The 24695-nt window shown below is 36.0% G+C and overlaps 1 protein-coding gene across 10 annotated transcripts in view; it reads right to left on the bottom strand.

The window, feature by feature from the left end:
• The window catches only part of LOC102696776 (pituitary adenylate cyclase-activating polypeptide type I receptor), a 142871-nt gene that overhangs the window by 28978 nt on the left and 89198 nt on the right, over positions 1 to 24695 (bottom strand). For all 10 annotated transcript variants that reach the window (XM_069191203.1, XM_015354276.2, XM_015354279.2 and 7 more), the window contains 2 exons: positions 16248 to 16355; positions 7691 to 7797 (listed from right to left, as the gene is read on the bottom strand). In XM_069191203.1, coding sequence (XP_069047304.1) covers positions 7691 to 7797; positions 16248 to 16355 — 215 coding nt within the window. The remainder of the gene's footprint in view (positions 1 to 7690; positions 7798 to 16247; positions 16356 to 24695) is intronic.

Below are 24695 nucleotides of genomic sequence, written 5' to 3'. Positions count from 1 at the left end.
TCAGTCAATTTATGCTAGGAGTGGTGAAATTATGGTGAGCCTAGAGATCAAAGTGGAGGTGATATTTCTTCTCTCCGATCCTGGCAGGAAGGAGGTGAATGTTGGTTGCATTGCTGAGTCTAGACTTGCTTGGAAGATCAGCAAGTGTGAGGAGATAATGGTGAGGGAGCTAAGTGAGAAGCAATGGAGAATGAAAAGGGGTCTGTAGGGAGGCTGACTGTTTTTCCTGGTGTCTGGAGAAGTAGAAGTCAAAGAACAGCTGGATTGAGGTGGAAAGGTAGTGCTGAAAGCTGTGGGAATTGTAGGGTACAAAAGACCTGTTGCTTACATTGTCTTTAGAAAAAAGAGAAGCCATGGAGAATACTGTAGAAAAGGTCAATTTTCAAAATTGTGTGAGAAAAATGCGCAAAAGCGATGTTCAACAAGCTACAGATATACAATATTTAATTATGTGGAGGGAGGGAGAAATTTGAATTTTATCCTTCTTTTATTAAAAAAAATGAATCACATTCAAAACGCGTGGGGTATTTCGCGGTACACCGTGGTGGGTGTGTCGCATGGTGGGCGTGTCGCATTGCGTCATTTGACGTCATGCCGGAAACTATATGGAATCACCTTGTAAAACAGCCAGGAGGAGCCAATAAAGCTTAACCTCTCATGTACAGCATTTGAGCTTTTATATTTAAACTGTGTATTACAGCATGTTAATCATCAGTCATTAAAAAGTTGGTATATTTTATGAAAGCAAGATTGCTCAGCTGGACAAAAGTACACAACCTACCTTTATCAGAAATATTTATGCATCAAAGCCTTTACCGAAGATATTACTAATAGTATTTTAATGAATGACTTTGGACAAGCAGTAAACTCAAACTATTATAATAATAATAATTATAATAATTGCTTACACTTATATAGCGCTTTTCTGGACACTCCACTCAAAGCGCTTTACAGGTAATGGGGTCTCCCCTCCACCACCACCAATGTGCAGCATCCACCTGGATGATGCGACGGCAGCCATAGTGCGCCAGAACGCTCACCACACATCAGCTATTAGTGGGGAGGAGAGCAGAGAGTAATGAAGCCAATTCATAGAGGGGGATTATTAGGAGGCCATGATTGGTTAAGGCCAATGGGAAATTTGGCCAGGACGCCGGGGTTACACCCCTACTCTTTTCGAGAAACGCCCTGGGATTTTTAATGACCACAGAGAGTCAGGACCTCGGTTTTACGTCTCATCCGAAGGACGGCACCTGTTTACAGTATAGTGTCCCCATCACTATACTGGGGCATTAGGACCCACGTGGACCACAGGGTGAGCGCCCCCTGCTGGCCCCACTAACACCTCTTCCAGTTATCCTCTTCCATTATACTGGTCCACATTCTTTCTAACTGTCATTTTAAACGAAAATACTTTTAGTTTTTTCTTTGACAAACACCACAGCATTTTGTTGATCTAACTAACGATTACAGGACATTAGCTAGCCAATACGATAAAGGAATGACTTTTTTTGCTAATTTCTTTAGCACATTTGTACAAGCACTTGGAATCTGTCCAAGCCCTTCTTTGTCAGGCATTATTTTTACTGCAACGGACACAAAAACTCCCTTGCTTTTAACAGAGCGGTTCATAATTTCTAACTACGAAAATTATTTAAACTGCAACACTTATCATTCAACCAGAGCTCAAAATATCACAAGGATCCTCAAGAGCACATCAAAGACTGTATTAAAAGATACTTGTATCAGATACATGAGAATTCAGGCTTTTTTATCTACGCTTTCTTTTCCATATAACAGATATTATGGAACCACTTCAGAAGGGTGTCAGCCAGTCAGATTCCAGAAATCGGTACTTTAAAGAAAAAACACACACCAGTATTCCATTTCTCCCTTAACATTTTAAGCATTGAAGTCTTTAACTAACGTGAAATAGCGTGTAAAAAAGTGGTAGTTTTAAGCTTTTCTGCTAATATAATATGGAATCGCGTATCTAAAGAAATTAATAATGATATGATTATATTTGTGTACTGCGACTGGGCTGTGTAGGGCTGTTTCGCCTCTCTCTTCATATGACTTCCCCAGTAGCCCACTGGTCTACGTGCCTGATTACTAACCTACAGGTTGTCTGTTCAAATCCAGCCGTGCTGTGACTTTTCTTTTAACAAACATTTCTTTGAAAAAATAGAATAGCAATATTATGGACAATTAATAGACCTTTATATTTCTAAATATCACAACATGATCGAATTTAAGTCATTTTTGAAAACAATGAATAGTCACCTTCTTCCCTTCTGACAACGGTCCCTGCTTCTGCTTCTTGCTTCTATTGTGTGTGTGTGGGGGGGGTTTAAAAGGTTATTAATCATATCTTCGGTGTCGCATCTTACCAGTGGAGCTGATCTTTTGCTGCCTGGGTCAACTATCACAAAGCTTTAGAGAACTTAACATTTCTATTATCAACAAATTGTAAATATGACGTTTACATTGGCATTATTAATTTTTCACATGGGTGTATGGAGGATTGTCAGCTGTCACTGACAGTAGAGCCCCCCTCTTAGGCTGCGCACACGATCTTTTAAATTTTTATAGAGAAATGGAGGCTGGACAGTATGCGTTACAATATAAACATTTGTATTGATTTAAATTTAAATCGCAAACGCGTGTTTAATTATATGTGTTTTTTAATAATAATCAGACAAATGCAACATAAATTGGATACCTCCCCAGACTGTACGCCCGCTTCACTGTGGGACAGCCGCTCGCCCCCCCCCCCCCCTCTCTCTCGCTCTCACTTGCCCTAAACAGACAATACACAGGGGGAGGGCAAGCGAGAGAGAGAGTTTTTTGCCCTCTGTCAAAAAACCCAAATCACGAGACTCCCCGAGACTCTGGGGGAATCATTGTGTGGTATAGAGCAGAGTTCAGTCACTGCATACAAGTAGTAAAGAGAGAAGAGTCAACAATTGATTTAAGGATGATCTGTCAAAGTGCAATGAAATACAATATTGTTGTTGTTATTGTTGTTTTTATCCTGTAAAGCGTTTTGAGAAGCCACCTTTAAAGGTGCTATATAAAAGTGCTGATTCTTATGGAATGTGTTTTCTATCTTCTTTTTTTCAGCATGGAATAAACCTAGTACTTGATTCTTATGGATGCCCGGTTCTGACGGGGATTAAAACAATTTTTTGGGGGGGGAATCGCGTATCCAAGGAAATAGCAGTATAACCTTATTCATGCACAAACAGTGGCATGTTACATTATTAATTTGGGGGTCTCCTCTTGCCAAAAAGCTCTAATTTGCATTTTGAGTGCGGTTTTTGACTTTTTTAAAATTGCAATCCATAAATAAAGCTGATACTGTTTAGACTTTTAATTATTTTAAACTGTATTACAGCAGCACAATGCACAATGCAACGTAAATTGCAAAAATGCACTTGGAATCTGTCCAAGCCCTACTTTGTCAGGCATTTTCTTTTAAAGCAACGGAAACAAAAACTCCCTTGCTTTTAACAGAGTGGTTCATAATTTCTAACTACGAAAATTATTTAAACTGTGACACTTATCATTCAACCAGAGCTCAAAATATCACAAGGATCCTCAAGAGCACAGCAAAGACTGTATTAAAAGAATCACGTATCTAAAGAAATTAATAAGATATAATTATATTTGTGTACTGCGACAGGGCTGTGAAGGGCTGTTTCACCTCTCTCTTTATGTGACTCTGAAAAATGGCTTGAAAAGCCATTTAGCAAAGAGGGAATGAGAAGAGTGACAAACTAGTATACTTTAGATCTTTTTTTCTGAACCAGGGAAAATCTGATCATGTTTCTCTATAACAACAATAAAAAACATTATTTTACATATCACCTTTAAAAGTGGCATCTCAAAGCAATACAGTAGATGTAAAAACAGTTAAAAGGACCACAAATTACAAAGTAAATACCCAGACAAACGCAAACGCGTTTTTAATAAAATGCTTTTATTACCCGGGTGTAACAATTGTTTCCTTTTTCTGATCACCTGCTGCGATCCACTCCTGCCCTCACACATATTTTAAATTTCTTTGTGCGGTCCATAGTGCAATTAACCCTTGCTAATACATTTGCGGTCTTTTCAAAGTATGTGCTGTCCTTTGATAAAACAAGGCTCGCCAGATAATGTGAATCGAAACCTGTTTTTCTAGCTTTTAAAGTCGTGCGATGTGTAAGCAGGAACACATCATTATATCTTAATTATGAAAAATACATAATATAGCTCCCAAACAAACACAAACGTGTTTTTAATAAAATGCTTTTATTCACTCATAATCTGACAATTTCAGGAAGACTAAGGAAATTGTCATCTGTTGTTGAAGCTCTGTGAGCTCAGTGACTTTGAGACCACTTGTTATCCCAAGTTGTTTGAATCGCCACAATTCAAATAGAGAAAAAAGAGCTGACTGACAAGATTTAAGATGTGGCTGTCAATGTTGGATTAAAAAAAACACGTTGCCCGACGTTAGTTGCATTGCTTAAAAAATAATTTTATTTTGAGAGACTGGATAAGTAATTCAAGTGTTTTTTTTAACTTCCTGAAAAACAAGTAATAATTAAACAATATGTGCAAAAGTTTTATGATATGTTGCTGTTGTTAATGTCTGTGGAGTGTATCTTATTTGCCTGTCCTGGCTGTGCTCTCTCGCTCGCCCTCCCCCCCCCCCCTCTCTCAATTCAATTCAAGGTGCTTTATTAGCATGACAGATGGGTACAATCTGTGGTCCTTTTAACTGTTTTTACATCTACTGTATTGCTTTGAGATGCCACTTTTAAAGGTGATATGTAAAATCAAGGCTTGAACTTGCTTTAACTCCGCAAGTTTGAGTTCTTGTGTCCGTCCTATCCGAACCCGAAAGTATTACAATATGTATCTTTATAGCAGGTGGTGTACAGCTTTTTTGCATAGATTACACTTTTCTAAAATGTATTTAAAAAATAAAAACGATTACGATCTAATCTTTCCACGTTTGATCCCAAGATCCCAAGAAAAATAAATCTAAATGGAGAGAAAGCTATGCTGAAAGTTTATTAAGATACTTAGAAGACAAAGATATCAATTTATGTTGCATTTGCCTGATTGTGAATCAAAAAACACATATATTTAAAGGTGATATATAAAATCAAGGCTTTAACTTGCTTTAACTTCGCAAGTCTTTAAGTTCTTGTGTCTGTCCTATCCGAACCCGAAAGTATTACAATATGTATCTTTATAGTAGGTGGTGTATAGTTTTTTAGTAAAGATTACACTTTTCTAAAATGTATTTAAAAAATAAAAACAATTACAATCTAATCTTTCCACGTTTGATCCCAAAAGAATACATCTAAACGGGGAGAAAGCTATGCTGAAAGTTTATTAAGATACTTAGAAGACAAAGATATCAATTTATGTTGCATTTGTCTGATTGTGAATCAAAAAACACATATATTTAAACACACGTTTGTGATTTAAATCAATATAAATGTTTATATTGTAACGCATAGGTGACTATTCATTGTTATTAAAATTACTTAAATTCGATCATGTTGTGATATTTAGAAATATAAATTTGTTTGGTGCGAGTGAAGTTTTATTTAATATCTGACCCAGGGAAAAGTTTCATTTTTTCAAAGAAATGTTTGTTAAAAAAAAGTCATGGCTCCGGCTGGATTCCAACACCCAACGTGTGATGTGTGAGTCAGGAACCTAACCCACAGCGCCACTGGCAAGGTCACATGAGGAGTGTTAAAAAAGCCCTACAGAAACATTATCAACAGCCAATGTACAGAGTGTACTATTCTTGTGTTGCGGTAAATGAATATGATTATATCGTTATTAATTTCTTTAGATACGCGATTCCATATTATATTCCCTTTTAATCAAATTCTAAAAGTATGCTTGTTGACTCCGGTATCACGTTAGTTAAAGACTTCGATGCTTAAAATGTTTAGGGAGAAATGGAATACTGGTGTGTATTTTTTCTTTAAAGTACCGAGACCAGCCATATACTGTATGTTTATGTTCCAAAATTAATATCGTCTATGGCCTTCACACACATTACAGTATGCTCCTATTCTTTTTATGCTCAGCTACTAAGACTTCCCTTCAGTGATAAAATTCCATATAAATATTCAATAGTAAAACGGGCACAGAAAAGACATTTAAATCTTTCTACGACCGACCAACACACCACGAGCGCCCCTGTCGTTCAACCAATCACGTACCGCAGTATTTTGCATCACGTTGCACGAGGCCGTAGCAAATTACCCGCGGTACGTGTCTGACCCACGTACTTTGAATGGCTGCATCTGTAGCAAAACATTTTGAAAATGTTATTCTACTTTTAAACCAACTTGATTCAGACTCACCATTTTTATTTATTCAAAGTTATTGTTACAGGACCACTGGTGACTTTTTGTACAGCATGACCATGGTGTTTAGGCAAGTTATGAGTTATTTACTGTAGCTCTTTGAATGCTACTGTCATTGCAGCAGTTTTACAGTCACATTACCGTCACCTCCAACATCCCTCCCTAGAGGGGGCTCCACTACTCCTGTTATTAAGCTCCCCAGGTGTACCTTCTTAGGTGTATTATTTAAAGACTAGCTCCTCCCGTCCTTGGGGCTCATCATTAGGGTAAGGATGTCGCGAGGCCCACCTAGCACCAGGAAACCCTATGTCCGTCTCCTAAGGGCCTCACCCCCGACACCCTTGGACCTCTGTGTTTTGTCTGTTCATGTTTTCCCCCTTCCCAGGGATTTTAACCTTGTCGCGTCCCAGGATGGATTACTCGCCGCTGGACTCCCGGACTGTGACCTGACTTTGGACCGGTTTGGATTTGGATGCCATTCATTGTCTCCCCCGTTCACTGTCTCATGGACTGTCACTATTATTTTGTGCACTGTTAAACCCCTGTGTGTTTCCTTTTACCACGCCTCCTGTTTTCTCCAGCTCTTCCTGCATCGCATAGGTTCTACTACAAGACCTGACACGGATCTCAGTCCGTGGCCGTAACAATTACAAATCAAAGGGGATTCTGTTATACCACAGGCCAATGATTTAGTGACTGATTTCAGAGTGGACTGATAACAACCCAGAGTCAAAACAATGGTATATATTCTGTATATTCAATCTGTTGAATCTTTGAAAAACCTTAATTTGAGCACTTGAAATGCCACAATAGTTTGCTTTTCAGAAAACGTTTCATTCTAACTTTTATGTTGGCTTCTCAAGTATAACATTTTAGAGGCATGTTTTGAAGTAAAGATGAAGTAAGTTAAAGTTCACTACTTTCGAAAGACATTGGGCAACCAGTGTCTTCTCTGCCAGTTATTTCCCTCTTTCTAACATTTCAGAAAGAATTATAAAGGGGACACATTTAAACTCCTTTTCTTCTTTAAAAGAGGAAAACAGCTTAAATTAAAAGGACTAATCCTTCCCCATCTTGGTCTTTATTCCTGCCTTTAATAAACCTAGTTAATAAACCTACAGCTTAATGACTTAAAAGAAATGACAAACGCAAGTCATTTCACACAGCAAATACTCCTCATACAACAAACCTCATCCCAGGACTTTAAACAGAAACTTTAAATCAAACATATTACACATACTGTAATACATATAACATGATGTTCTAGAAGTCCAATGATGATGATCCATCACAAAGATACTTACTGGTTTAGTTGCATTTTCATTAAATTCAATGAGACAGGCATCATAGTAATGTGGGAAAGGCTCAGACCAGCCATCTTCAGTGCAGTTCCTGCTAATTTTTCCCAAATCTGAAAAGAAGACATTTAACACTCATGAATTCATTGAGAAAATATCTAACTCTTAATTGAAATGTAATGGAACATCGTTAACCACATTGCATCAGATGTAACCTAAGGCTAATATGCAGTAGTACTGACAATAAAAGTGGTGGAATGGATTATTAATGATAATAGTAAGAAGAGGATAGTTAATGCATGAGAGTATGTTCTCACAACATTAATTTTGCAGATAATTTGTAAAGTAATTTAAGTTTGAGACAAAGTCATATCACACCATGCGGTGTCCTTTTTGATATCACAAGGCTGTTTTAAATAATTCCCATAAAGCAGATGTTACTTACAATAAGTATTGAGGTGAATTGTGGCTGTTTTGACTGTGATATATCAAATGATTTTAATTATAAAATCACAAATCATAATTTTGGTCAGCTTTTCTATTTTGACTTTTGATGTTTAAAATGTACTTAATATATTAGAACTTAAAATGTTTATAGTTATAATATCTTAAATGATAATAACATTATAATGCAATTTTTCATACACCATTTCTAAAAGCATGTCATCCTAATCATAAAAGTGATGACATATACAATAGAGACATTACTGTACATACTGTATAAACACAATGTGCAGAATTTGCATTTTTTCCACAAAATGCGAAGTGTTTTTTTTTCTTCTTTTTGCAGGCAGGAATGCATGTAACACTGTATATGATAGCAGTTCAATAGCAAATCAAACCTTAGATATATTATCTCCTTTTACATAATATATAGTACAATGTATTCATACATTCTCATTTAATTTTAAAATGTAATGTAAATTCATAAGAGTATAAGAAAGGTTACAAATGAGAGGAGCACATTCAGCCCATCTATTTGGATTGATTACTTGTACCTAACAGATCTGAGAAATTCACCCAGATATTTCTAGTGACTTCCTTCATGGTCTTCTCTATACAAACTTCTTAAAACATGTTTTTCTTTTAGCTTGTCAGAGTACAGCATTAGTTTAAATCCCGGAATGTACAGTATCTTATTCCAGAGCATCAGACAACTTATTTGTAATGTGGTGGTCAAACTGTAATGTGCTTGTATACAGTATTTTAAATTAGGTTTTATTTGTACTTGTGCTTATACCAAATCTGTAACAATTCTGCTACTGTATATATTCTTTTTCTATATTGATAATATTCACTTCAGAGCTTTGTCTATCCTCAGCCTGAGGCATGTTATTGATTTCTTTCTTGGAAAACACATTATTGAAATGTCCATCAAATACATCAGCCATTTCCTTTCAATAAAAACTGTATTATTTTCTTTTGATGTTGTATCACTGAAAACCTTATTATTTTAAACCTCATCATAATATTTATTTCATTATCTTAGTTTTTCTAATAAATTTTAACCTCTTATACAACTCATTAAACACTCTTCCTTTAATTGGATATTGCTCTTCTTTATCATACATTTTTAATTAATGTTACATACATTTTCTGCTTAGTTTACTTATTTAACCATTTGGACAACAGCTTTCTTAATGTTTGATTTACTTCCTTTTAGGGTGAATCTGTATACAATGCATAACATTTTAATTTGAAGCCCTTGTTACACTCTCCATGTACACACAGGGTAAGTGAAAATTAAGTGCTTCACTCTTAAATGTATTCATACATTTGCTGTGCTGTCAAACACTGTTGAGACCCCCAGAAGAATCTCCTATTCTTCTGGGGGTCTCAAACTTTCTACAGGAGCATTGGAGAAGTCTGATTCTCACTTTGTAAGCTTAAAAATGCCTGGCAAGCATAAGACGCTAAGGTTACCCTGGCTTAGCTTCATTAATATCTGTTATGCTGCCTTTGTAGTATTAATTATGTAGTTCAAAATCCCCTTCTTCATACACTAGACATACTTATGCAGAGTTGATTATCCTGTTAATTCTTAAATTTTAATTAAAAGAAGGAATATTTTATATAGGAACAAGTAATAGGTTTATTCCATGCTGAAAAGAGAAGATAGAAAACTCAATATTTCGGCTCACACCCGAAGAAGGCTCTACAGCCGAAATGTTGTGTTTTCTTTCTTCCCTTTTCAGCATGGAATAAACCTATAACTTGTTCCTTTGCAGTCTACGCATGCTGACACAGCTACCCACCTGAATATTTTATATATGTAACTGAAAACATTTATTTCTATTTGATGCCAAATATGTTAATGGAGGAGAAGCATAAAGGTTACAAATGAAAGGAGCCCATTCAGTGCATTTGGTTGGATTGATTGTTTGTACAGATGCAGCCATTCAAAGTGCGCGGTACAGACACCACAGTACAGATACCGCAGGTAAGATGACACGCGATACCGCGGTGCGTGATTGGTTGACCGACAGGGGCACTCGTGGTCCGTTGGTCTGTCGTAGAAAGACTTACTGTAAATGCCTTTACTATGCCCGTTGTAGATATTGAATTTTACCACTGAAGGGAAATTTTAGTAGCTGAGCATAAAAAGAATAGCAGCATACTGAAACGCGTGTGAAGGCCATAAACGATATTAATTTTGGAACGTAAACATACAGTATATGGCTGGTCTTGGTACTTTAAAGAAAAAAATACACACCAGTATTCCATTTCTCCCTAAACATTGTAAGCTTCGAAGTCTTTAACTAACGTGATACCGGAGTCAACAAGCATACTTTTAGAATTTGATTAAAAGGGAATATAATATGGAATCGCGTATCTAAAGAAATTAATAACGGTATGATTATATCCGTGTACTGCGGCAGGACTGTGTAAGGCTGTTTCGCCTGCCTGATCATGCGAGCTGTCTTGTAGCCTACTGGTCTAGGTGCGTGACTACCAACTGGCTGGTTGTGTGTTCGAATCCAGCTGGTGTTGGACTTTTCATTTTTATTTATTTTTTTTTTAATCGCGTAACATAAACATATTACCGTATGCAAACTGTACTGTATACAGTATGTATATGTATATTTGATGTCTTAACTGTGCCCGTTTAATTGAATTAAAAAAAATTATTTAACACGAACATTAAGCTGTTTACATCTTCCGCCTGAGAACAGTCACCCGTTGCTACCCAACGCAGAATGGTGATTGGCTGACACTATCTGACACCCCTCTGATTGGAGAAAAAAGACGTGCTGGCGTGCTATACACACTACCAGGAAGAGGATTTCTTTCTATTCAAAACGTGTATTTTAAAAGTTTAAGAAGTAAAAACCTTACAGCGTACACAGATTTCTAAACTGATCAGGATCGTTATCTTTGTCTTATGCATAATAATGTTCACCGCTCTGTCCAGCAAATTAATAATAAACTTTATTTTATATAGCGTTGTAAACGAATAATTAATTAGATTGCTCATAAACCTAATCACTTGCTTTTTCTTTTTATTTAGGCTCAGATTTCAACTATAGATCGTATTATTAATAACCATAATAACAACCAACCAACGAAAACAACCATATAAACATAATGGTGGTGCTGGACCTTCCAGTTTTATTTATTTATTTTTTAATCGCGTAACATAAACATATTACCGTATGCAAACTGTACTGTATACAATATGTATATGTATATTTAATGTCTTAACTGTGCCCGTTTAAGTATTGAATATTCATATCTAATTTTACCACTGAAGGGAAATCTTAACATAAACATACAGTATATGGCTGGTCTCGGTACTTTAAAGAAAAAAATACACACCGGTATTCCATTTCTCCCTAAACATTGTAAGCTTCGAAGTCTTTAACGTGATACCGGAGTCAACAAGCATACTTTTAGAATTTGATTAAAAGGGAATATAATATGGAATCGCGTATCTCAATAAATTAATAATGATATAATTATATTCATGTTGCAAAAGAACAGCAACGGACATAAAAACTCCCTTGCATGGTTTCATTACGACCAGAATTGGTCTTGAGATATTTTTAACTTGATTTACAGTATTTGAGAGGTATGTCTTAACACCGATACTACAGTGCTTAAGTACTGCTCACGTATATGTTTCTAGGTTTATATTATGCATTTCATACGGTCAAATTACTTTTGAGCAATAAGAAGCGAGAAACGGTATGCGTTTTACTTTCGTTTTGTGCTGGGACCCGTGGATTGATTAGAGATATCAAGTACATACAAGTCATTTTTTAAATGTTGTAGTTCGTCTTGAAAAAATGTACATCATCTATCAACAATTACACAGGTTCTGTTTCCATATTGCGGATTTTGGTTACGTAATATTATTTTCTAGATTTCACGTTGTGAATATGATGGGATGTCTGATGGGATGTTTCTAAAAATCCATCCTCTGTAAAACGTCTTCTCTAGTTGTCCTGCATATGTATTTGCTAATGAAGCTGTGTGTTCTGAGCCTAGATCTCTACATTTCTGTATGAACCAGCTTAGAGGGCTAAAGACAGCTTGTGTTTAAATTGAGTGTAAGGCAATTTATGCTTCTAAAGTCATGGTCAGCATTTATCTTTGTACTGTGTTGTAAACTTGTTCTGTGCCAAGTCACATTATTTTATAGCGTTTTTAAAGCGTTATCAAATACGGTGTTACTGTAGTTTACTGAGTCCCATGTCACATGGTCTGTGATTGAAACCTGTAAAACCGGTTTAATTCGTCACAACCAGCACTCTTCAGGTGTGAGGGTCTTCTGCTCAGAATGAAACGCTAAAATGTTTGTGTATATTCTAATGGTAGTGGGGGCGGGGTGTGTGGAAACGGGTTTGGTTGAAACATTTTCTCTGAAAGCATTTTCTTCTTGTAACCGATCTTGTTACAGCATGTTACAGTTTACTATTATTAACCATATTAATTTTAAGTGCTTAATGTAAAATCTTGTAAAAATATATTTTCATTGTTCAAATATACATTAAGTCTGACTATCATATAATAAGTTAAATACAAAACTAAAGAAAAAATAGGGTTAAATATAATTCAAAATATTTTGCTAACAATGTTAACTGTTTATGAATAATAAAATGTATTAACTAAGGAGTAGGATGGCACAGTTGTTAGTATGTTTTTTGTTTTTTTTTAACCCAATCTCCGGGAAACCATTAGTACGATGGTGAATCGGAGATTCTCAACCCTTGCTGCGTACGACTGGAAAATAATTCGTGATCGGATCAACGAAATGCTTCATAGGAGGAGGCGGTCTTTTCCTCTTGTCTAACAGTCTGTCCACAAACAAAACATTCCTGTTAGACAAGAGGAATTGAAAAAAAAACAATGTTGTCAATGAAAACCGGTGTGTGTGTCTCTCCCTGCTGGATGTCCCTCTCACAAACTGCTGAATGAATAAAATAATTTTATTGAAAACGAGTTTGCGATTGTCTGGTCTTTAAATTCTGGAGATACGCGATTCCATATTATATTCCCTTTTAATCAAATTCTAAAAGTATGCTTGTTGACTCCGGTATCGCGTTAGTTAAAGACTTCGATGCTTAAAATGTTTAGGGAGAAATGGAATACTGGTGTGTATGTTTTCTTTAAAGTACCGAGACCAGCCATATACTGTATGTTTAAGTTCCAAAATTAATATTGTTTATGGGCTTCACACGCGTTGCAGTATGCTCAGGCACTAAGTAAAAGGAGATGCTTCGTATTGCTTGACTAATTTTAAAAACTAAGTTATAAGTATAAAAATTGCAGGCGCTGCTCTGGTGCGTCGGCTCCTACACAGTGCCTGTCTGCCGTAAGCGTTACAATATACATACAGTACCCAACACTGCTTGTACCCATCTGTCATGCAAATAAAACACCTTGAATTGAATTGAATTGAGGGGAGAAGGGGGGGATACTAAAGCCAATACTGGCTCAATGGGCTTTGACGTGCTAATGCGTTGGTTTAACGGTCCGGGTGTGGCAGGCTTCCAATGTCAACTCGCCTCGATTGGAAGACAATGAACGTATTTTAGCCCTAAATGAATTAATAGCAAACATGGTTTACATAAAATACATTTTTCCAAGAAAGTTTATAATAATACGATCTATAGTTGAAATCTGAGCCTACTTTAAAAATAAAGGAAAAGCATTTTCAGAGAGCAATCACGCTGTGTTTATGTAGAAAAAGTGATTAGGTTTATGAGCAATCTAATTACCTATTCGCTTAAAACGCTATATAAAATAAAGTTTATTTAGAGATGAATGATCAGTGTCGCAGTTTAAATAATGTGAGTCAGGAAACTAACACAGCGCCACCGGATTTAATAACGCAATAAAAACGCTATAAAATAATGTGACACAGTACAGCACAGTACAACAATACTGACCATGACTTTAGAAGCATAAATTACCTTACACTCAATTTAAACACAAGCTGTCTTTCTGTATGAACCTCTAAGCTGGTTCATACAGAAAATGTAGAAATGCATTAGCCTGATCATGATTAAAAAACACAAAATTAAACACGCGTTTGCGATTTAAATCAGAACACGATTTAAATCAATATAAATGTTTATATTGTAACGCATACTGTCCAGCCTCCATTTCTCTATAAAAATTTACTGTTGCACACACACACACAATAGAAGCAGGAACCGCTGTCAGAAGGGAAGATATATTCAAAATATCGCAAATATCGATCATGTTGCGATATTTTGAAATATAAAAGTCAATTGATTGTCCATAATATCGCTTACCTATTTTTTCGAAGAAATGTTTGTTAAAATAAAAGTCCAGCACCAGCTGGATTCGAACACACAACCTGCCAGTTGGTAGTCACGCACCTAGACCTGTAGGCTACAAGACAGCTCGCATGAGCAGGTAGGCGAAACAGCCTTACACAGTCCTGCCGCAGTACACAGATATAATCATACCGTTATTAATTTCTTGAGATACGCGATTCCATATTATATTCCCTTTTAATCAAATTCTAAAAGTATGCTTGTTGACTCCGGTATCACGTTAGTTAAAGACTTCGAAGCTTACAATGTTTAGGGAGAAATGGAATACCGGTGTGTATTTTTCCTTGTGATATTTTAAGCTCTAGTTGAATGATAGGTGTCGCATTTTAAATCATTTTCGTAGCTAGAAATTATGAAACGCCCTGTTAAAAGCAAGAAAGTTTTTATGCCTCGTTGAAGTAAAACAAAATGCCTGACAAAGTATGGCTTGGACAGATTCCAAGTGCTTGTACAAATGTGCTAAAGAAATTATACTTTGAGTATACAGCTTGTCCAAAGTCATCCATTATTAATACTATTAGTAATATCTTCAGTAAAGGCTTTGATGCATAAATATTTCTGATAAAGGTAGGTTGTGTACTTTTGTCCAACTGAGCAATCTTGCTTTCATAAAATATACCAACATTTTAATGACTGATGATTAACATGCTGTAATACACAGTTCAAAATTAAAGGCTCAAATGCTGTACATGAGAGGTTAAGCTCCCCCTGGCGGTTTTACAAGGCGACGCCGGATAGTTAGTCACGTGACACACGTGAAACGCGTGATACCGTGTGATACCGCGACACGCCCACCGGGGTATGCCGCGAAATACCTCACCCATTTTGAATGGCTGCATCTGTACCTAACAGATTTGGGAAACTCACCCAGATATTTAATTAAAGAAACCAAGGTATTTGACAGCATGACTGGGTAGCCTTAACTCATGAGTTAGATTACCTTAAAATACATTACTTTTATTTGCTTTGATTAAACAAGTTTATTTTTTTTTTAATTAGCAGAATTTAAAAGCAGCAGCTGAACAATGTAGCCACAATTATCAATTATCATATTCTGCACCAGAGGTCTCACTACCTACAGTAGATTTTTGGTAGTGGAAAGAAAACTGCTTCACAACTGAAATAAGATGAAAATTTACGATGGCCAAATTGTACATGTTTAAGCCCAAATTGTACAAGTGAATGAGTTATGTGGATTCTTTTTAATGCCTTATCTGAAGGATGCTATTTCCTACAGCCCGTGTCCCAGATAACCCCCTGAAATTCTTCCATCTAATGCTCCACACCAATACCACTAGACACAATCCCAATTTCCTTGGTTGTTGCCCATCCTGGTACAAAAGATGATCATTCTTTCTTAGCTTCTGTGTTGGTAGTGCTTTGGCCAATCTAATAGTTAGTCCCTGAATATAATAAAATACTGAAGAGGGAAAATTACAACCAATCGCAGCTTGTAAAGTGATGATTTATCCGTAATCTGTGTGACAATGTTCATAAAAGAATTAATCACTTCTTTAGTTAATTGTTTAATGTTATTCAACCATAGATAAAAATGAGAAAATGCACAGAGTAAAAAAGTAATAATAATCACTGGTACAGTATATTTAGTTACATTCTTATAATATTTTGTTTGTTTTCTTAACTATAAATCTAGGTAAACACACATAAACTTAAACTTAGAACTGCATTTCAATCAATTTTGAACTAAGTTCTTATTTCAGCACATGCACACATTTTAATAGTTTAAAATTACCCACCATCTTCAGAGTTTATGATTTGAAATAATGCTGGGCAGTGGACACTGACCACTTGTCCAACCATAGCAGGCTGCCAGCAGGTAATATTGTCCCACATCCCAGGACATCCTGTAAAGATAAAAAAATAGCAAAGAATAAACATACAGTACATTTTTGTGAAGTATGAGATATGTGCTCTTCAGATTCCAGGAAAGACGAGGGCTGTTTCATGATTGAACTCAAGGGAGCAGAACCACCTCAAAATGTAAAAACACTAAAGAAGCATAAAACAAAAGACACTATAGACTTTTTAAGTTTAGGCTTGACTGCATACTTAAGACAAGATTTCTTGTATCTACTTCAGTTCTTAACTGGGGAAACTGAAACTAGACGTTGTCACCGACTGCTGTATCTCAGTGTTGCCAAAGCAGATGTCACAATGGTCATAATGCAATTATAGTGACAGAATTTAAATTAATTATCTTAATAATTTATAATTGAACTGAACTGAAATATAAATGTGGAACCTCTGATTTAAACTCAGGTACATCTCCCAATTCCATACATGCATAAGAAAGACAAGGAGCAAACTTGCTATGCTAGGGTATATGATGCTAGCTCATTAAATGTGTTCACACGTTACAATGCATACTGTACATTAACATGGACTATCCCTGAACCAGTATATTAATGGTATGAACTTTTACCAGATTGGAGCCGTGTTAGGACAAAAATGCAGTTTATTGCTGACAACTTATTTTACAGATACATAGAGTTTAACATTTAAAACTTAAATAGTTTATCATCATGTGCCTTCTACACATGGCAGAGTCTAGCAGCTGGTTCCAAATACAGTACTTCCTTTTAGGCTTGGGTGGCACAGTGGCTAACATTTCTACCTCACAGTGGTAAGGTCTTGGGTTCAATTCCTGGTGTGCTATCTTTGTGAGGTCTGTATGTTCTCGTTGTGTTTTTATGGGTATCTGCCAGGTGCTCCAGTTTCCTCCCACAGACCATGGAAATTTTCTCCTCTGGCAGGCATGCCAATCATAATTATAGGCAACTATGTTCATCATTTTTATACATAACAAAGCACACTGGGTTGTTGTTTGTTTACTTAATACATGAGCCTCACATGTATGAAACTATAATACTCTTGGTATCTGTTATTTACCAGGTGTTTTCATTTCCTTCAACCACTATCTGTATGTATATACTGTATGTTGTATTCCTATTCTACAACTCTAAAGTTAATATTTAAATAATGTTCAGGGAAAATCTAACTTCTTCAAGATAAAACATGACTCTGAAATAACTGTAACCCTGACGTTGCTATTTTTCTTTTCCATTTTTCATCTATGCCTCATAATAAGAAAGAATTTAACTAACTTTGGGATAACACAAAGCAATTTCACAGGAGACTAAAGCAATTTCCTGTTCTTTAAGGGCTGTTAAGGGAGACCATTTGGCAACAAACAGATAAAATGCAATAGATGGTTTAAGTCCAAAAAACTGAAACTTGTGAGCAATTCATAAAACACAATTTTCTCTAATGCAGATTATTTTTAGTGCAATACATTGACTTGTCACTGTAAAATAATTCATTTTTTTTATACATCCAAACTTCAGGTCAATTACATTAATCAAAATTGGAAAATGTGTCCCGAGGACAAAGATGTTTTTTTCCTTTAAATATGGTTTACCTAGAGTATATTAAATTTAAAAAAAAATACAAATTTTAAATTTTAAAATGTCTTCTTTACTGTCTCATAAACGTCTTTACTACATCACAAACATGGCAGAAACTTAATAAATCACTTCAATAAAAAAGTCTAAATCAATTTCAAATGTGGCACATGAGGTTGTCCAGGTGCTAAAAATGGAATTAAGATGCCAAAGTAACTATTGATCCTTGAACTGTACATCAGCAAGATAACTGTACATCAGATCACATCACACAGAACAGCTTATGTGGCCTCTGTGAAAAAAGGCCATCTAAGACATCATATCATTTATTTTCTTATTATTAGAAAAAAATGTACAATAAATTCATCTGTGATACTCAAATACTCTGAAAATAATAAATAAAAATATTAAAGACCTGGGATATAATTATATTTTTTGTATTTACAATTTAATAGAATTAGCCATTTTGGCATTCTTAATTCAATGATAATAACTAAACAGAATCAATAACATCATCAAAACCTATCTGGACTATACTTCTTTCATATGCAGTATATTACACTGATTAGTGATATAGTGGTAAAATAGCAATATTTAGTGCTGGAGATCAGATTTGGCAATTAAGCATACAAGCACAAAAAAGATACTGGATCTGTATACATCCATTTCATTTAATTTATACTGTACATGGAACAGCATGAAAAATTTTAGAGTGAATGTCTAACAGACGAAATATGCAGCACAGCTATTCAACTTGTTTCATAAAAAGCTGACAGAATGTTAATAAGGAAATCAAGTATAGCCTAACCAAGTGTACACCAACTAAGGTTTTTTAAGAACAATGGCTGTTTTCTTAAACACATGTTTGCGTTACTATTAAAAAAGTATCTCCTTAGCAGAGTGTTACAGATCCAAAATGCTTTGGTTTTGACTGATGGTACAATTGAAAACACTGTTGCCAATGAGAGGACAGTTGGTGTCTTTTTGTCAACACAATTGCTACTTTTCTCAACCCCAAGGTACTATTTAGCTGGAATACCAATGTTGCAAAATGAGCAGTTACAGCTACTGTCATTCTTAGCTTATTCTATTGTGCAGTGGGGAATTAATGGTTCCAGTGAAGGGCTCTTTGTCATTGCTATTCAGATCAAGTAGCATGTGCTCTCCTTTCAAGGACTAGTTCAGTCATTTCAAATAGGATGTCAGCTTTTCTCCTGCCATGAACAGAATAGCAAACAGAAGGTGAGTCACTTCTACAGATTCAGTTCTTACTAAACCCTGCAAAAAGCAGGTACCTTTAATTGGTATTTTATGTATACAGTATTTATGGTTTTTAAGTTACTGTATTTCCTTTATTTATTATTTATTATTCCTTATTTTCTTAGTCCTACATTTCATTTAATACAATATCATGAGAAATCAGTGTAAAGAACAGGGATCAGAACGTTCCACCCCACAGAACAATACTCAGTTGCCTGTGCAACACGGATGTGTCTGTGTTAGTGAAGATAACTATACCCTTCCTATATTAACGCATACCTGTAACACAGGCATACGGATAACAAAATAATACTTGCAAGGCACTGTTTTTGGAAGGTATACCCAGCAGTATACACTGATAAAACTGATAAGGAAAAAAAACCCAAAGATTTGTGAGACTATTTTGTAGGATTATTAGATTGTTGCCACTACAAATAATCTAATCAGAATTAAATGTCAACTGTAAATGGGACAATCCTTGTCTTGATAACTGCATTGGTGAGAAGAAGATTATCCTAAATAAACAGTGCCCAAGTGCACCAAGAGAAACAAGTGGTCTCCATGGCTACAGACATGGTAATGAAAATTGGAAAAGTTGAACGATTTGTACAACAATCCCATGCCAAAGATGGTAGCTATCTAGAGAATGTCTGACATCCATCTTATTACTGTATATCTAATAATCCCCATCTATAAATTGGCTTTATTACTCTGTTCTCCTCCTCACTAATAGCTGGTGTGTGGTGAGCGTTCTGGCGCACTATGGCTGCTGTCACATCATCCAGGTGGATGATGCACATTGGTGGTGGTGGAGGGGAATCCCCATTACCTGTAAAGCGCTTTGAGTGGAGTGTCCAGAAAAGCACTATATAAGTGTAAGAAATTATTATTATTATTCTTATTATATCAGTATGCCCTTTAGGATGTTAGACTACAGAGCAGAAAAATAGGAAAGGCAAAGATGATTAAAAAGTCAATGAGGCTCATACAGGTATAAAATATTTCTGCTATCTAAATCCCCTGTGTAGGAAAACAAACTGAAATGCTCTAATCAATGTAAAAAAAAAAGTCAGAAAACAAATTGTACTTAAAATTGTATTTTTAATATCTAGAGAGCAGCACTGTAATTACATCTTTCCCTTGAGCAAATGAAACTGTCCTTAACAGCAGCTGGGAACCTTGCCAGGCTTCATCTGTAAGCAGAATATGGATCCATGCATAATACACTGGGGTGCAATTTAAATTTGTGACCCCCTGATGTGTCCATCATTTTCAATTATATCTCATAATACCTGTAAGTAATGTTTTAGTGTTGGTCCTGTGATGTCCTCTAGCTATACCGAAAGCTGCACTACTACAAATATAGATAAGGTAAGATGATCACAGCTGCCACGACCAGTGACCAGCACCAGATGTATTTTAATTATTAGATATGCAGTCCCAAATAGCTTGAGGGTATCTTTGAGACTGTCAAAGACTACCAATTATTCTGGCGCAGAGGTTAGTAATTTGAATAAAACATTAGCTAGCCAATTTGGCCTTGTTTTAATGAATGGATAACCTTTTGTCCCTTTTTTGCATTCCTTGCTGATGTCTAAACTTATCCTAGCAATGAAAAGCAAAGCAGCTTTCAGGATTTATGTGATGCTTATCGTATGTCCAAAAATACAGATCTAATTAATGTACTATTATACCAATTCAGGGACAAAATAGTTTAATAGATGATTTTTTATTGTTTTGCATTAGATGTGGTTATTACTGAGATAAATATGTGACATGCACTGTCAGATGTTAATTAAACAGTACCATGTTCTGTTATTCAATAAAATGAATAAAAACCTAATCTCAGTTTTAATCATTAACCTATTATTTGTAGAACAGAACAAACAACAGTTTGTACAACAAATTTAAAAAACAGGCTTTTTGTGGATTTTACATTGATCAGAGATGTTGAAAGATTTATGAAAATCAGAGTTGCATAAGTACTATTGTGGGAACCAGTTTTTTATGTATCCTCCTCTGAAGTGCTTGTCACTAAGTAGACAAGGTTAGCCATGGTTATGTAATAATAATAATTTCTTACTCTTATATAGCGCTTTTCTGGACACTCCACTCAAAGCGCTTTACAGGAAATGGGGACTCCCCTCCACCACCACCAATGTGCAGCATCCACCTGGGTGATGCGACGGCAGCCATAGTGCGCCAGAATGCTCACCACACATCAGCTATCAGTTGAGAGGAGAGTAATGAAGCCAATTCATAGATGGGGATTATTTGGAGGCCATGATTGGTAAGGGCCAATGGGAAATTTGGCCAGGACACCAGGGTTACACCCCTACTCTTTTTGAGAAACGCCCTGGGATTTTTAATGACCACAGAGAGTCAGGACATCGGTTTTACTTCTCATCTGAAGGACGGCGCCTGTTTACAGTATAGTGTATAATATAAAGGATATTAGTCCTTTATATTAATAAAAGATAAAAAAGTTGTGGTACTCCCTGAAGAAAGGAGAGATAAATATATTGACAAAACATTATTTTGGGAAAAAATCTGAGTTTTAAGCTTTCATTAGAGTTTTGTTCACTACTCTACTTTCAAATAAACTAGGTTTAGACTAGGTACCTGGACGGGAGACCTCCTGGGAAAAACTAAGGTTGCTGCTGGAAGAGGTGTTAGTGGGGCCAGCAAGGGGTGCTCACCCTGCGGTCCATGTTGGTCCTAATGCCCCAGTATAGTGATGGGGACACTGTACTGTAAACAGGCGCTGTCCTTCGGATGAGACGTAAAACCGAGGTCCTGACTCTCTGTGGTCATCTCGAAAATAGTAAGGGTGTAACCCCGGCATCTTGGCCAAATTTCCCAATTGCCCTTATCAATCATGGCCTCCTAATAATCATCATCTATGAATTGGCTTCATTACTCTGGTCTCTTCCCCACTGATAGCTGATGTGTGGTGAGCGTTCTGGTGCACTATGACTGCCGTCGCATCATCCAAATAACTTGTTTTGTAATACCTACTTTTAAATTATTTTATGTACTGTTTGTTTTCTCCTTTTAACTTATTATTATTATTATTATTATTATTATTATTATTATTATTATTATTATTATTAGCCTATAAGTCAAAACAGATCTAGTTGGACATTCTTTCCACATTTGCACACTGTCACAGGGAGGGCAGTAGGGGTGCCCAAGTGAGTCCTTTTAAAACTAAATGATGGCTCAGCCACAACTGCACTTAGGTGCAAAGATGATGGTATATTATGACAATGCTCCCCACAGACAATTTATATATAGCAAAACAAAAGAAAAAACAAACAACAAAGTTCAACTAGTACACACACAAAAAAACAAACCCTAAGAAAGCGGTCAGGAATTCTAGCACACTTAGGTCCTATCAGCTCCACACTGTAGCAATAGCAAGACTAAAACCCAGTTAGATCTCTCCCCCCTTCCTAAATAGGTACCATATAGCCCTGCCCCCTTGGACTATACCACTGTTACAAAATTATGGAGCTGCATTTCACCTCAGATAAACTAATTTCCCTAACATGGGAATTCCTTCTTTCTTTTAAAGAATAGTGTAAACAGAATGTACAAAAAAAACACCAACCCTGAATACATTTCACTTATTTTTTACCTCATGTAAAAATGGTACTTCCTTTACAGGATGATGTGCGCATGCACCACTCCACCTTGACATTATAAAGCCAAGCTGAAAACGGGTATTGGGTTTTGTCCCAAGAGGCCACCATACCAGGAAGTCGGACAGCAACACGGAAGAGACAAACAGACAGAGCGCTTTCTCACACAGATAAGTACAAATTAAGAGAAAGAGTTTGTGTTTGTGTCTCTTCAGGTAACAGTAACGGATTTTGAAATAAGAGGTGATAATGTATTGCATGTATGAAAATAGGAAACTGCTAGCCAAGCCCCGAGTGTGCACCCTCATGAGCTAGCTAGCTGAGAGGAAAGTGTATGCGATATCGTGTGTAACTCAAGATGGATAATGAGTGTCTTGTAATGTACTGTCTGCGGACGGTGACAGAGATCCTCATGCAGTGTCTGATAATCAGATTTCCATTAATACATTTTCGAAAAGCTTCATCCTTTGCAGGATCAGAGGGGAGCCAGATCTCATCTTGGCAAACAAAGGGAGCAAGACCCTGGCTGGGATACCAGTCCACAACAGGGCAAATTTAACATGCAAAACGACAAACTCTCACTCACACCAGGGCCAACATTTCCAGAAGCCAATTAAATAATAATACCTGCCAGATAGCGGTTCTGGAGGAGAAGGGAGCATTCTCCTCTTCTTCTGTTATCACTTTTCTCTATTCCTATTTAAACTCTATCCACATTAATGCTCAGGTCTAAAGTTCTGGGTTCTCTCCAACTCCCTCCTCTTTCTTTTTGTGCTGCCTTTGCATTCAATGCTCCCTCTGGGGGGTAAGTAAAGCTCATTTCCCTGACCCCCTGACATCAAGACCCTCCAGAAATAAGGAGAAAAGTTATTCTGAATGAGCATACAGTTATTAGATGATGGATATCATCTGCTGGGAGAAGGTTGTACCCATATAAGGTTTCAGGGGGTATATAATGGTGATCAGCTCAGCTTTGGGTTATTAAGATATATATATATATTTTAATCAATTATTTTATTTCACAAACTAACAAAGCCAGAAACAAAATAATTTCTACACTTATAAAAATGAGTTACTTCAATATCCTATCAATATTTTCATGCAGCTCTCCTATTTACTAAGTGATGGAAAACTAAATTTCTCAAATTTTAATGTGTATTAAAAATATTTCAAGTGTTGCCAAACAATTTTCAAACAACTATCTTGTATAAAATAAGAAATCCTTTCAAGCTTTCATCTTCCAACCAAAATAATCAGCAGGGGATTATTTTAGCTCATATTTCCAAGTTATTTCCACTTGATGGCAGCATCTGTAAAGAAATGTCAGTCCTTGATCTGTTGCTTAAAACATTTTCTGTGCTTTAACATAATCTATTTCATGGCCTTTTTTTTGTTGTGTGCAAATTAGATAACCTATCTTCTGTACTACAGAGAAGAAAAATTAAAAGACAATGTCTTCAACCTACATGTTTAGGCTTCAAGTAGTGAATTAGTTCAGAGGACCTCATTTGCTTATTCTCATTACAGCACCCCACAGATTATGCACATGTAACTACGGTTTATTACTCAATTCCCACTCACTGTTAATTTGAATATTAATGTTAATGTGCATTGCTACAGTATGTTTGGGAAATTCATTATTTATGTGTATTTTACTAAAATAAAATGCAGATCTAATTAATATTTCATCACAAATGATTGCATTTAAATATATATTTTTTTGTTTTTGATCTACCTCACATATCCAAGATCTTTTCTAAAAACACAGCTTTCAGGACTTGCTACAAGACACATTCATGAAAGTAAAGCTGGCTTTCATGTTAGCAGTTGTATTCCACCCACCTACTGTATGTCTCCAGTTACAAAAAAACCCAAACTA

This window comes from Lepisosteus oculatus, chromosome 6 (assembly GCF_040954835.1).
Source record: "Lepisosteus oculatus isolate fLepOcu1 chromosome 6, fLepOcu1.hap2, whole genome shotgun sequence".
Lineage (NCBI taxonomy): Eukaryota > Metazoa > Chordata > Actinopteri > Semionotiformes > Lepisosteidae > Lepisosteus > Lepisosteus oculatus.
Note: the sequence above shows the minus strand (reverse complement) of the source record. Positions and strands in the feature narration are given on the sequence as shown.